The following is a 15,671-nucleotide window of genomic DNA, read 5'->3' as shown; positions in this document are numbered from 1 at the left end:
CTGGTGTTGGCATCCCGACTTGTAAGTCACTGTGTGGGGATATTCTTGTAGTTAGAGGGCCCAACGGCCGAGTCGGCCAGTAGGATCATGGAGCGACGAAAGCCAACAGAGCACAGATGGTCTGTGATTACTGAGAAGGGCTTGCCATATAAATATAGGCAGAACTTTGAAACAGCCCAGACGAGAGAAGACATTCGCGCTCAGTAATCGAATAGTTGTCCTCTGCAGTTGTCAGGAGCCGGCTAGCATACGTTATAACGTGGTCGTGTCCATGTTGGTGTTGTGATAATACAGCGCCGATCCCGTAACTACTGGCATCGGTTCGGACCTCTGTAGATGCGGACGGGTCAAAGTGGGCCAAGACCGGTGGATTGGTGAGAATCGCGATAAGGCGTGAAAATGCGGCAGCCTGAGAGGAACCCCACAAAAAAGGCAAGTCTTCCTTCAGGGGTTCAGTGAGTGGTCGAGCGATTGCTGCGAAATCTTTCATGAACCGTCTGAAATAAGAACACAGCCCCACAAAACTACAGACGTCTTTGACAGACTGAGGTTCAGGAAAAGCCGTTACTGCTCGAACCTTCTCCGGACGGGTTGTACTGTGGAAGCATCTACGAGATGGCCTAGCGCTGTAATCTGCCGGCACCCGAAGTGGCACTTCGATGAGTTTAATTGGAGCCCAGCCTTGCGGAATACGTCAAGGATAGCAGCGACGCGCTCAAGGTGCTTCTCAAATGTAGGGAAAACACAAGGACGTCGTCGAGGTAACAAAGGCAAGTTGACCATTTGAAACCTTGAAGCAGAGAGTCGATCATCCGTTCGAACGTGGTGGGGTATTGCATAAACCAAACGCCATAACCTCGCATTGGTGGAGGCCATCTGGAGTGACGAAAGTGGTCTTCTCTTGGTCTTGCTCATCGACGGACATCTGCCAATAACCAGATCAAAGGTCGATACACGAAAAGTATTAAGCACCGTGAAGACAATGAAGATCGTCGTCAATTCGTGGTAAAGGGTAAACGTCCTTTTTAGTAATTCGGTTTAGGTGGCGGTAATCAACGCCGAAGCGCCATGTGCCATCTTTCTTTTTAACGAGCATGACCGGCGACGCCCAAGGACTCGACGAGGGCTCAACAATGCCTCTGGCGAACATTTTGTTTACTTCCTGCTGAATAATTTGCTGCTCTGCCATGGACATGGGATACGGTCGGCGGTGAATGGAAACAGCATCACCAGTGTTTATCCGATGCTTAACAAGGGACATCTCACCAAGTGGTCGATTGTCAGTGTCAAATATGTCGTGGTAGGAAAGCAAAGGGCAATATAGGGCGGCTGCTTGGTCATGTGCGAGGTCCAGAGCGACCATAGGACGCAATGGGCCATCGAGGTTCAAGGAATCCTGCGGGTAATCAGGAGGATCTGGAGACGCTTCGGCTGCAAAAGCAGTGACGTGGTCGTCTGTCACTGATCGGAGCGTGGCCACCGCTATGCCTTCAGGCAACACTTGCTTTGTCAAGCCAAAATTGATAATGGGGAGACACATTCGATTAACGGCAAGGGTTATGACGGAGTGCGGCACAGAGATGCCGCACGCCAGAAGGACATCACGAATAGGTGCGACGACATAGTCGCCATCAAGCACGCTTGCCATTGAGGCCAATTCGACAAAGGTTAGGGCTTTTGGAGGAAAGCGAACAAACGCTGTAGTGCAGAGGGTGTTTGGTTGTTCAGGGTGAACGTCTGAAAGAAGAGGAAGCTCGAGGCACAGCGTACTGGTGGAAGAGTCGATGAGGGCAGAATGCGTCGTCAGAAAGTCGAGCCCGAAGATTAGGTCATGAGGGCAACTAGTCAGCATGGTGAACAGGACTGGAATTTGGCGGCCAGCAATTCCTATGCGAGCAGTGCACATACCCTTGACAGCAACAGTGGTGCCATTGGCGATGCGTACTGCTCGAGTGATGGCAAGCGTAAGAACTTTTTTGAGGCGACGACGTAGGTTAGCGCTCGTTATGGATAGCTGGGCTCCAGTATCAATTAATGCCGTCGACGGAACACCACCTATGTCTACTTCAATTAGGTTCGTGTTGGTGAGGAGCGTCGACGGAGGATTTGAACAGGACGAACGTGATGCAGCAATATGTACCACAACCACAACGAAGAGCTTAACGACTGGGACACGTGCAAGCAGAAGCTGAGGGAGTTGTTCAGCTGTCCCACCTGGTGGAAGAGCACCGCTAAGAAAGAACTAGCGAACCCGCGACCAAACATCCACAGAACCACACGTTTCTTGCATCCAGGACGTGCTGGATCTGCGCCATAAGGCTGACAGTGATATGGCTGAGTCAGAGAAGGTTGGGCGTGTACTGAAGAGGATCGCTGACAATGCTTTCAACCTGCTCACGCATGAAAATTGTGAAACAGTACAGGACATCATAAAATAGTGTCGACGCTTTCAGCAGACATTGCAATGCCATTCGCGTGTCTGCAGAACACAGCTGCGACATCCTCTTGTGACGACAGGGTATGTTTGCAGCGACCATCATCATCAGATTACCAGCGCAGATAGCGTACCGAGAACATGAAGCCATGGCTCCTGCAGCCTTTTTTTCTAGCCCCAGTGAGCCAAACAACTTGCCTACAGCACTATTTATGAAGGCAATAGTCTACAAAGAACTCGCTAATCTTGGGAGTTCATTCTGTATGTGCTGCTGTTGCCACTTCACAGCTGTCTCATGCTCCAGGTCTATCGACTGGTCTGCAGTATCCTGCACGCGACCTAAATCTAGCAGAGTGGTGAACCACAGACGATCAGCCAATGTGCTTTGCCTGCCAGCATATCGGTCACGTTTGTCGCCATTGTAACAACCGTACTGTCTCCTCCCTTCTGCGACTGCCATTCGTCAGTTATCATCGTATCAAACAGAGCGAGTGTCGTTTCCAGCCTCGACTGACACCGCAACAGTCAAACACTGACACTCGTGTTCCTTGGAACAGTCCCTCATCGTCATTCCGACCTCGCCAGTCCCGTTCACCATTAGCTCGTCGACCGTCATCCCCATCGCTGCAGGCTCGTCACCCACTGTCCCCAATGCAGCCCGATGCCAGTCTCCGGGAAACTAAGCGATGCATCTCCCAGAGGTGAGGCTGCCTTGACGACTGACCTTCTGATCACTTTACCTAACAAACAGAACTTGATGGATGTTTTAGTCGAAGGCGCCAGTGTCCCAACACTCATAGACACTGGTACGCACATATCTGTGATGAGTGCCCAATTGCGCCGACACTTGAACAAAGTTCTCACACTCCCTGCATCACACACCCTCCGCGTCGCCGATGGAGGAATGCCTACCGTACTTGGTATGTGACTGCTTGGTATGTGCACTGCTAGCATTGGCATCGCTTGGCGCCAAAGAACTGTTTTGTTTACCATTTTGGAACAACACCCTTACGACGTTATACTTGGCTTAGACATTTTATCGTCCCATTCAGCACTCTTTGATTGTGTGTCTAGTGTCATTCAACTTGAACTGCCCCATGGCTGCTATAGCCCATCAGTCAAACAACCATGGTTATGCTCTCCTGAAGACATCTGCCTGTTGCCTCAAGCCACTACGTGCATCACTCTACTGTCATTCCCATCTGTTCCTGATGACGTCTATGTACTATGTCCCATTGCTGATATACTGCTTGAAAGAAATTTGGCCATTCCCCATACCATGCTCACTGTTACAGGCAATCATACTCCGCCTCTTTTCCTTAATTTTAACTACTCGACTCAAATTGTTCTCAGAGGCATGTCTTTAGGCAACATATCACCTGTGAATGATTGTGAGATATCAGCTCTTGATGCCGAGATCCCGTCACCTTCTACAGGAACCTCCAATTCATCCATTCAAGACAAACTTAGCAAGATGATTGCAGCTGAGTTTCTACCGCCACAAGCTGCGGACCTCCACTGTCTCTTGGAAATTTACATTTTTGACCTTGATGGCCGCCCTTTAGTCCAGACATCGGTGGTCAGCCATCGTATTTACACCGGATATGCCACTACAATACGCCGTCGCACATACCGTGTTACATATGCTGCACGACAAGTGAAACAAAGAGAAGTCCACAAGATGCTGGCTAAAGGCATTCCGTGGGCATCCCCTGGTGTCCTTGTCAAGAAGGATGGCAGTTGGCACTTTTGTGTGGATTACAGACAACTCAGCATGTCTATCCCATGCCGCATATTGATGAAGCCTTCGACTGCATGCACGGAGCCAAGTACTTTTCATTGATAGACCTCCAATCAGGCTATCGGCAAATCTCAGTAGATGACATGGACCGTGAAAAAACTGCCTTTATAACACCTGACGGCCACTACCAGTTCAAGGTTATGCCGTCCAGCCTTTTTAATGCCCCGGCAACCTTCAAAAGAATGATGGACCCCTTACTTTGCGGCTAAACATGGTCCACATGTCTGTGTTATCTAGACAATGTCAGTCTTTTCATCAACTCTCACGAGTCATCTAACACGTCTATCGGCTATTCTTGCTGTTTTCCAGCACACCAGCTTGCAACTGAACTAATCCAAGTGCCACTTTAAAGATCGTCAAATTACCTTTCTTGGTCATCTCGTCAGTGCCACTGGCATTCAACCCGACCCTGACAAGATTCACAAGGTACAGAACTTTCCCATTCCGACTTCCACCACGGACGTAAGAAGCCTTGTTGGGCTATGCTCCTATTTGCGTTGTTTTATCAAGAATTTTTTTAGAAAGCAACAAAATCCAAATAAAGAAAAGTGTCAGGCAGGGAGATACGATCTCTCGAATGCTATTCACAGCGTGTTTGCAGGAGGTATTCAGAGACCTGGATTGGGAAGAATTGGGAATAAGAGTTAATGGAGAATACCTTGGTAACTTACGATTCGCTGATGATATTGCCTTGCTTAGTAACTCAGGGGACCAATTGCAATGCATGCTCACTGACCTGGAGAGACAAAGCAGAAGGGTGGGTCTAAAAATTAATCTGCAGAAAACTAAAGTAATGTTTAATAGTCTCGGAAGAGAACAGCAGTTTACGATAGGCAGCGAGGCATTGGAAGTGGTAAGGGAATACATCTACTTAGGGCAGGTAGTGACCGCGGATCCGGATCATGAGACTGAGATAATCAGAAGAATAAGAATGGGCTGGGGTGCGTTTGGCAGGCATTCCCAAATCATGAACAGCAGGTTGCCATTACCCCTCAAGAGGAAAGTGTATAACAGCTGTGTCTTACCAGTACTCACGTACGGGTCAGAAACCTGGAGGCTTATGAAAAGGGTTCTACTTAAATTGAGGACAACGCAACGAACTATGAAAAGAAGAATGATGGGTGTAACGTTAAGGGATAAGAGCAGATTGGGTGAGAGAACAAACGCAAGTTAATGACATCTTAGTTGAAATCAAGAAAAAGAAATGGGCATGGGCAGGACATGTAATGAGGAGAGAAGATAACCGATTGTCATTAAGGGTTACGAACTGGATTCCAAGGGAAAAGAAGCGTAGCAGGGGGCGGCAGAAAGCTAGGTGGGTGGATGAGATTAAGAAGTTTGCAGGGAAAACATGGCCACAATTAGCACATGACCGGGGTAGCTTGAGAAGTATGGGAGAGGCCTTTGCCCGGCAGTGGGCGTAACCAGGCTGATGATGATGATGATGATCAAGAATTTCACTTAAACCGCTCGCCCACTCACCGACTTACTTAAGAAGGACGTTGCTTTCACACGGCTCCTCCACTGCTAGCTCATAATGATTCATCTGCCGCCACTGAACTTCACGCGGATGCCAGTGGCCATGGAATTGGGGCTATACTAGTTCAATGGCAGCATAAAGCAGATTGCATAATTGCATGCGCCAGCCGCCTCCTGTCACCCGCCTAGAAGAATTTTTCGATGAGCGAACGGGAGTGCCTGGCGTTAGTTTGGGCAGTTGCCAAATTCTGCCCCTACTTGTACGGCTGCACATTTTCTGTGGTTACCAATCAGCACACCTTGTGTTGTCTCTCACTTAAAGACCACATTGGACAATTGGGTGGATGGGCACTACAGCTCCATGAATAATCATTTGCTGTTTTATGCAAGTCAGACCATTTGCACAAGGGCGCCGACTACCTCTCCCTTCACCCTGTCGACTGCCCTCAATATGATGCACATGACACCGACTCTTGCATCCTGGCCATTTTTGATCTGCACAATATCTGCACAGAACAATGGCGTGATGAATGCTTGCGTGTCCTCATCGATTATCTCAATTCTGGACATTCTGAGCCCATGCTCCGAATCCATCGTCGCGGAGCACGTGGACCCACATGCTCCACGACAACATTCTCTACCGTCGCTGCTTACACCCTGAAGGACCAGAATTTTTACTCGTTGTATCATGCCATCTCCGGACATCAGTTCTTAAGCGGTTGCATGACACCCCAACTGCAGGCCACCTCGGCGTTTCACATACTTACGACCATGTACGGCACTGCTTCTACTGGCCAAGCCTCTACCACTACATTGGAACCAATGTAGCGCTACTGTGCACCGCTACATTGGAACCTGTGCGCTCTGTCAGCGGTGCAAAAAACCTGCTGTGCTGCCCGCTGGACGCCTTTCTCCCCATCGACGTGCCTTCACAACCATTCTTTCAGGTCGTTCTCAATCTTCTCAGCCCTTTTCCGACATCGAAATCTGGTGATAAGTGGGTCGTTTCCGCGACCGATTACGCAAGCTTTGCAACCAAGGTAGCAGATTTCCTTTTACATGACGTCATCCTCCATAGTGGTGCACCCCGGCAGCTCCTCACTGATCACCGCTGCACCTTCTTGTCCCAAGTAGTTCAAAACCTACTTCCCTCCTGTTCTGCCGAGCACAAGCTTTCCGCCATCTACCAACGGCAGACAAACAGACTGACAGAGCAGCTCAATGGCACGTTGACAGAAATTCTGTCTATGTACGTTTCTGCACCTCCATAGCACCTCGACAGTTTTAGCACCTTCATACCACCCTGCTTCCAATAAAGCTGTTGAATGTGCAGTACAAACAAGTCAAAGCTGAAGAAGGCCAGAGGTGGAACCTTTGATTGTCAACTAGCCCACGTCCTGCTTAATTACCGAACAACTCCTCATGAAACTAAACTACTGGCTGCACACCTGCCGAGCCACGCCTCGCTGCATACTTGCAATAGCAAAAGAAAAAGATGTGCGTAAGCACTCCATCCATGGTGCTCATTGAAGCTGAGGTCGAGTTTGCCACAGCAAACGGGTGCAAGTGAACGATGTAGTTCCGGCCCAAACTATCATCACATGTCGTCACCTTGTCATATCTTTTCATATCTGCTCCCCCCTCCCCTGCGCCACATATCCTTGTATATAAGCGTGTTCTTTAACAGTATTAAACAGTTGGTAGGTCGCGCTACATCCGCGTCTCATCTCTTATGTTTGTCGGTGTAACACTAAGCGCGATATAATCATGGGTCACAAGTTGACAACTGCTTTGAGTCTGTTGCACCCGGACATGACGTTGACTGTCCTGACGCGACAACTGAAGCAGAAGTTACCACACGACAAGAATGCCTGGACGGCACCAACTGTCACGATCTACCCGGGCTCGTGAACAAGGGAGGGCTCGTGGCACCCTCCGATAGACGGACGCTCCGCAGCGTGGTGGTGCTGAACGATGACTGACCGCCGAGCAGCCTTGCTCATCGGTGTTTATTGCGATGCGGTGACCAATGTTGCCTGCCGGGCTTGGCAGACCACCGAGCCTGGCGGCGAACGAACATTATGCCTGAGGGGGCGTCACATGCTTGCTACACCCCCTTACCCCCAGTTTGTTTGTTAAATAAAAGAAACAAACGTCCAACGTCCTCCACCCTAGCTGGGTCGACTGTGCCTGCTATCCAGGCGAGTAACGGTCCGGTGGCCTCCGCCATCAAGCACTCCACCTGGGCACCGGTGTTGATGGGTCGGGTGCCGCAACGCCAGGTGCTGCTTGAGCCAGCCTCGCTCCATCCGGAGGGTCTGTAGTGGTCGGGCTTGCGAATGATGCCGGGCTCGACACCTGTCCAACTGGTGCCGCACCACTGGCAACGGTTGCCACCTCCGAAGTTAGTGGTGCTCCGCTGGAAGCGACTGGTGCTGCCGCTAGTCCTCCTGCAGGCTGGAACTCAGAAGTGGCAGTCGAGGGTGCTGGCCAGGTCCCGAGGCGACACCTGACATTGTCGGCGTGTCTGTGCCACATGGCGCCGTCTGGCATGCGGACGAGCAGCGATGAGGCGCTGGCAGGAGACACTACCTGTCCGGCAGACCAGGGTGGGCCAGGACAGAAGTTCCTGGCAAAAACTGGAGCTCCCGACTCTGGCAAAGGACCGGGACGGCATCCTTGGTCAGCAGCCAGCTTCTACTTCAGCTGCTTCAAGAGTACTGTGGATCGGAGGTCCGGATACAAGACGTCCAAGGGTGTCTTGACCATCCGACCCAGCAGGAGCTCACAAGGGGGCACGGCCAGTCACATCGTGGGGCGTGGTCCGGTACTGAAATAGTATCCGGGCCATCTGAGTCCGGAAATCCCCAGTCTGGCTCTTCTTGAGCTTGTCTTTGATGGTTTGCACCACCCGCTTGGCTACACCATTTGAGGCAGTGTGGTAGGCGGAACCATTCTACGGTGGATTCTGTTCTTCCTCAGCCAGGCCAAGTACTCTGCTGGCGAAAGCAGGACCATTGTCGGACACGATGACGTCCGGCAACGCCTGGGCGGCGAAAACCTGTTGCAGCGCCGCAATGGTCGCGCTTGCTGATGGAGAGGTGACACACTTCGAAAAGGCATCCACCACCACCAGGAAGTAATGGCCCTTGAAGGGCCCCCAAAATCCACATGCAGGCGGGACCAGGGTCTCTGTGGGAACGGCCAGGGGGTGATTTCCACATGATGTGAAGCCCGCTGATGCTCCTGGCAGTTTTGGCAGCTCTGCACCATGTGAGCTATGTCCTGGTCGAGGCTAGGACACCAAATATCGGACCGGGCCACCATCTTAGTCTTTTCCACACCCGGATAACTTGTGTGCAGCAACCGCAGAACCCTGGACCGGAGACTTTGTGGGATCATCACCTTGAAACCCCACAGCAGGCAGCCCTTCTGCAAGCTCAGCTCAGCGGCCTTGTGGCTATAGGCCTGCCGAACTAATTCCTCCCCACGGGACACCGCCTTGACCACCTGAGACAGGACTGGGTCCCGGCTCGTCGCTTGAGATACGGCAGATCTGGAGAGCGTCACATGCTTGCTACACCAACTGGGCAAATGGGAGACCTGGTGTATGCACGAAACTTCAGAGAGGGGCCACCCTGCATTCCTGCAAAAGTGACAGCTGCTGCAAGTAACCATATCACCGCTGTCACTCTGCCAGATGGCCGACTCTGGCGGCACTACCAGAAGCACTTAAGGCCCGATTTCACCGTATCGGCACTATCTCCAGTGCTGACGAGCGTCACGGTAGCCTGCCCACCTAGTGAACTGGTGATCAACCATGTGACACCAGCTATGCTCCCACAGGTTGACAGAAGCACTTCAGGAGAAGCAGACCCTCATAGAGATTTGTCAAGCGAAGCTGCAGCGCCAGGTGAGAAAGGCGCTATACCACCCACTCCTGTTGAGCTGTACATGCCACGTAGAAGTTCAAGGGCGGGAAAGCCAGTGGTGGAGTATTCACCATAAAAGCTGCAGAACTTTCTATTGCACAGAATGTACAGAACTGACGGCCGTGCACTAAATCTTCTAGGTGCTGACCCCAATGGCGCCACCGCCTTGCGTGCTTAGTGTGATGTGCACCCGCGTGCAGAGCACTGCGCTGATATCCTGTTTTGTCTGAAAATAAATTAGATGTTGACTGGAAACTTTGCTCGGTGCCCTGAAACGTGACAGTTTCGTTCCAAGGATGTTCAGGGTTAGAGTGTGCTTACAGGAAATACATGAAATTGGACAACGACCTTTGCAGATGGCGTGACCATGTATTGGATTCTATATAGAGGCCTTGTAACAGGATAGTTCTGAAAGCTCCTGTGGCCAGGCACATGTCTAGATTATGAACAGGATCAAGTATCATTAGGGCACTCTGTTTAGCACACTGATACCCTACAGCCCCGTAGTCTTAACGCAATCATATAAGACTTCTGTACTGTAGAGGTTCCATAAGCATTTTCTCTCCCTGCCCCAATTTCTGAGTGAGAGAATTTTCAGTATGTTTGTTGTTTTCAGGCACTTGGCCTTGATGTATTTGATGTGGGGGATAAAACGTAGTTTTAAATTTGAGTATGATGCCCTAGAATTATGTTCTTTGTTCACAGGAAAGTGCTGTCCTTGCAGTTTGATAGTGGGATCAGGGAACAGTCCTCTCTTTCTTGCAAAAAAGGACACAAGAGGTTTAATTTGGATTGACCTTGAACCCACTTTCATCTGCCCATTTGGATAATTTCTTCAGCCCAAGCTGTACGTGCCTTTCGCAGATTGTCATCTTCACAATAACGAGCGTACAGTGAGCATGCCTCCCTGGAGTACTTTTCTTTCCTGCATAAATGGACGCGAGTGTGTCTTGCCTATATTTATGCGAAAGGTACGTTTAGGGAGTTAACTCTCAATAATGTTTAGCATATCCCCCCTGGTATGCATTTGTGACAGGTCTCGGAGGATTCCATACCGCCACGTGGTGTCGTAGGTCTTTTGTCACGAAATATAGATAATCTAGTGTCGTGCCTTCGCAACAGGGAGGCACGACACAACTGCCGACATGACACAGGTCACATGCGACAGATGGTGCCACAGCACTCTTGTATATAAGTTACGTTCACCGAAATAAAGTTTGTTATCGGCATAGAGCCAGCAGTGGCGTAGCCTCCGTGTTGCTGGGCTAGTGGCACGACAATCTGCCAACTAGGATGTTTTCCACTGGGATTTCGCCACCACCCCCATTCATTGACCCCCCTGGCACACCAGCTGTATGGCCCTGGTGGATACGCCTATTTGAGACGTTTTTACTGGCGCCCGGAGCGACTTAACTATCCGCACCCCACTGCCGAGCTCTTTTGCTGCACTGTCTGAGGACCAAAAGACAGTGAATTTTCAACGCACTTCCGCCGACTATGCTACAAACCATGATAGAGCAACCGTGTGCCGCAGCCGCTGCCAGACCCACGTCACATGCAGCCGCCGTCACGGAAACCGCCACAACTGCCGGGACGCAGACGCTGCCGTACGACACGACCGCAGAAGCCCCACGTTTACCCGACGAGTACGACGTGGCCCTTGAGATGCTAACAAGGCATTTCGCCACCACTTGCAACATTCGCCTGCAACGCCATCGATTCGTGAGTGTCGCCAACTGCAGGGGCAGCCCATCAGGGACTTCACTATCGCACTTCGCGAGTTGGCGGCTCTTTGCGATTTCGCCACTCAAGCCGACGAAAATGTGTGTGAGCAATTTGTAGCCAGTGTCACGTGCCCACGGCACCAGGAGAGATTGCTGCTCGAGGGTGACAAACTGACGTTCGATCATGCTGTCCATATAGCACTTCTGCGTGAGCGGACCCAACGCGAATCTGAGGCCTTCACCAATCCAGTGCACCGAATTCAGCAGCAGTTATGGGACAATCTAACCGCACGGGGCTGCCGAGAGGATCACACCGACAATGGCACACGCCCCCTGAGTCACCGCCGCTTCAGCTCACGCATGCACACCGCATCCGCACCTGATCTGAAAGCCGCCGCCGTTCCCCCGGGGACCAGAACTGCAACTGTCTGCAGAAACTGCGGCGCTGCAAGTTGCTTGCCATCAGCAGGTCCCGCTCGCGGTCACACGTGTTTTGCCTGCGGACGCCGCGGTCACTTTCGGAGAGCTTGTCGAAGCTCCTGCCACACACGAGAATGGCACTATGCCGAGGTCCACGAAATCGCACCAGAAGACTGCAAGTGTCATTAGCATTTTGGCGGTCTGTACGAAAAAGAACACAGGCGTCTACATCGATGTCAAAGTTGCGCCGGTTACCGCGACGACACACGCACATGCCATGGACATTCCTGGTTGACACAGGCTCGGCCGTGTCCATTATGGGGGAGCATCTATTCCAAAGTCTGTTTAGCCACGAAGCACAGCAGACAAGTTCCCACCTCACGCTGCTGGACTTCTCAAGCAGGAAAATTCCCGTTCTCGGGGTATTTCACACTCGAGTCTGGCACAAAGGGAAAGCAGCCATGATAACATTCCCTGTTACACCATGTGGGACATCTCTCCTCGGCCTGAATGCGGTTCAATACCTCAACCTTCGCATTATGGGAGAAGAATTGCGCTGCCTGCACCTGTCCACGGAGGGACATGCAGAAGTTCCCACCATGAGCCCCAGTTTGCAACCTCGAAACGCTACACCAAAAGCAGCGCTAGGCCTTCGCAAATTTGGTATGCCGCGAATACTATAGATCATGTTTGGCCGTTTGTTTTTGCCTGGCTTGGGACTTGTCAAAGGCGTGCATCATAAGGTCATGATGAAAAACTCGGTCACACCGGTCACGCAGAAGCTAAGGCCCCTACCATTCTCTGTCCGCCAGTCGACCTCCGACGAGATCAAGAAGCTACTTGCAGCTGATGTTATCGAGAGAATTAATGCCTACGAGTGGGTCTCTGCAATCATAGCAGCTCGCAAGGCAGACGGTAGCATTCGACTGTGTGTCAATCTACGAGAGCCTGACAGAGCTGTAATAGCAGACAGCTTTCCCTTGCCTCAGATGGAGGAACTGCTCCATGCCCTCAACGGAGCACACTGTTTCTCCAAGGTGGATCTGGCATCGGCCTACTATCAAGTTGTGCTCCCCCCAGAAAGCAGAGACCTAACTGCGTTCATTACGCATGAGGGCCTTTTCAGGTTCAAGAGGGTCTGCTTCGGGTTGGCATCAGCACCGGCTGCGTTCCAGCAGATCATGACGAAGATTATTGAAGGCCGCAAAGGGGTCTTGTGCTACTTGGATGACATAATCATATTGGGGGAGACTAAGAGCAAACACACACAGAACCTGAAGCAAGTTCTTGAACGAATAGCGGAAGCTGGGCTCAAGCTCAACGAGAAATGCGTATTTAAAACATCGGAGCTGTCTTTCTTAGGACATTAGGTCAGCGAAGAGGGTATAGCACCGCTCCAGACCAAGGTTGACACGATCGTTAAGGCTCCTGCGCCTACAGATGCAGCCACGCTACGCTCTTTTTAGGGCTAGTTGAATACTATGCCAAGTTTGTCCCATGACTGGCAGATGAGCTAGAGCCAAGGCGCCGTCTACTATGCAAAAATGTAACCTTCGACTGGGACAACGCCGCTAAAGAAAGTTTCACGAAGATAAAGAGACTCCTAGCACCCCACAAGGTCCTACGAATGTTTGACCCAACGTTGCCCATCATTGTCTCAATGAATGCATCTGCATACGGTCTGGGCGCCGTATTGCAACAATTGGAGGGGTCCGACATGCGAACTGTGGCATTTGCATTGCGAACATTAACAGAGACAGAACGAAAATACTCATTTGGAGAGCGTGAAGCCCTGGCCTGTCTATGGGCCTGTGAGAAGTGGCACGTTTATCTCTGGAGCCGGCCGTTCACCCTATTGACAGCTCATCAGGCTCTGGTCGCCTTGCACTCGTCCCAGAGTACAGGACAGCGGCACCTTCGTATCGCAAAGTGGACCGCAGGACTCCTACGCTACAACTTCAAAGTCCAGTACTGCATCAGAGCCCACAACCAAGTAGCAGATGCCTTGTCCCGAATGCCTGTTCCAGAAACAGAGGGTGGCTTCCAAGTCGATGAAGAGGTTGTGTCTTTAGTTACATCGCCTGTACATATAGAGGATCTTCGGGTTGCTACCGCTGAGGCTGGTATACTAAAGCACGTCACGCAATACATCCAGTCATCATGGCCAACCTGGAAAACACTTCTGACGGAATTGACACCCTACCATGATGTACGGACGGAGCTTTCTGTAGTGGATGGGCTTCTTTTGCGCACAGAACGTGTTGTGGTATCTGCCAAGCTGACTGGTACCTTCATCTATTTAGCCCACGAGTCCCACCCGAGAGTGCAAGCAACGCATCAGGGAAAGGTACTGGTGGCCGTGTCTTGACAAGCAAGTGGAGACCGCCCTCGGAAGTTGCACTGTTTGCCAAGCCTCAGACAAGTGCGCAAAGAACTTACAGGCACAACTCCAGCCTGTCCCACTGCCTGACAGGCCCTGGGACAAAGTGTCAATAGACATCATGGGGCCCTTTGAACGTGCACCAACTGACTGTCGGTTTGTAATTGTGGTAGTGGACTACTTCTCCAGATGGCCAGAGATTGCGTTCTGCAGTGACATCACTTCCCACACGGTGATAAACTTCCTCCTTGGTGTCTTTGCACGAGAGGGTTACCCTACAGAACTAGTCTCGGATCACGGCCGACAGTTTATGTCAAGTGAATTCGAGTGTTTCCTAGAGGACAGGGGTATTAAACATTTCTTCTCTGCAGTTTGCCACCCTCGGGCTAATGATGCGGCGGAAAGGTTCAACAGGGTCCTTAAATCATATATGCAACTCTCTCTACAGGAGCAGCAACCCATGAAAGCCACCGTTACGGAATACCTGGGTATTTGCCGTGCCACTGGTCTGTCCCTAGCATTGTTGTTCCATGGACGTCACATGAGGACATCGTTAGATGTCATTGGCCAGCCAACCGCAGGCTTCGGCACCCACCCCACCCGCGAACTGCGTAGACTTCGGCGCCATGTATACGATTGCCAACAAAGAAACAAGGCGTATTCAGACAAGCGAAGAGCAGCCAGGGAGCCCAAATTCAAAGTGGGTGCCTACTTGCGTGTCAAACGTCCTCTACCTGGAATGAAAGGCACCCCCAGTTTTAGTGCTCCACTCAATATCCTGAAACACAAAGGTCATTGGTCATTCCACATAGAGGACGGCCGGACGTGGAACACCTCTCAATTGTCCGCTGTGCCCCATGAAGCTGTACAAGAAGCAACGGCGAGACAAGAATCCCTGCGAGGGATATGGACATAGACATGCCGGCAGGCAACACCAGGACTCGGACACCGTCCTTAGGAACACAGATCATCACATCCCAAAGAACACTAACGTCTGATGACGCACAGTCTCCAGAACCACAGGTGTCACCACTGCCTCCTTGCACGCCGAGCCCACCTACATGGCCAGGGAGTCCACTAGCTGGAACCATGACCTCCAGACTGTGTGCTGATCGTGGTGGTCAATCGGGAAACCCTCATCAGCCAGTAGAGTCAGGGCTCCACCGCTCTACACGGGAGTGAAGACCGCCAGCAAAGTTCAGGGATTATGTGCAATGAACTTACTGACCGCAGTGACTTTATTAGGCAATCACCACCAGTGACTTTACTGTCAATTTGTTAGCGCAATTATTTAGTTGGCCGTCACAAGCAGGGACGGTTTTTTGGTTCTATGCATATAACCTGCATTCTCTTGTTGAGGGAGGGCTAGGTGTAGTGTCGTGCTTTCGCATCAGATGGCACTGCCGACGTGACACAGGTCGCATGCGACAGATGGTGCCACAGCGCTCTTGTATACAAGTTACGTTCGCTGGAATAAAAGTTGCTATTGGCATGGAGCTGG

General features: G+C 51.2%; 1 protein-coding gene across 7 annotated transcripts in view; it reads right to left on the bottom strand.

Annotated features, from left to right (window-relative positions):
• The window catches only part of LOC126519322 (12S rRNA N(4)-cytidine methyltransferase METTL15), a 131,700-nt gene that overhangs the window by 13,256 nt on the left and 102,773 nt on the right, over positions 1–15,671 (bottom strand). The window contains exon 8 of one of the 7 annotated variants that reach the window (XM_055065120.2): positions 9,322–9,360. The exons of 5 other annotated variants lie outside the window; for them this stretch is intronic. In XM_055065120.2, the coding sequence (XP_054921095.1) occupies positions 9,337–9,360 (24 nt within the window). In that variant the 3' untranslated portion in view covers positions 9,322–9,336. Of the gene's footprint in view, positions 1–9,321; positions 9,361–15,212; positions 15,339–15,671 lie in introns of those variants that run through there. One more of the 7 variants, XM_055065118.2, reaches the window with a different exon arrangement.

Source organism: Dermacentor andersoni, chromosome 10 (assembly GCF_023375885.2).
Source record: "Dermacentor andersoni chromosome 10, qqDerAnde1_hic_scaffold, whole genome shotgun sequence".
Lineage (NCBI taxonomy): Eukaryota > Metazoa > Arthropoda > Arachnida > Ixodida > Ixodidae > Dermacentor > Dermacentor andersoni.
This window is presented reverse-complemented; position numbering and strand designations above follow the sequence as displayed.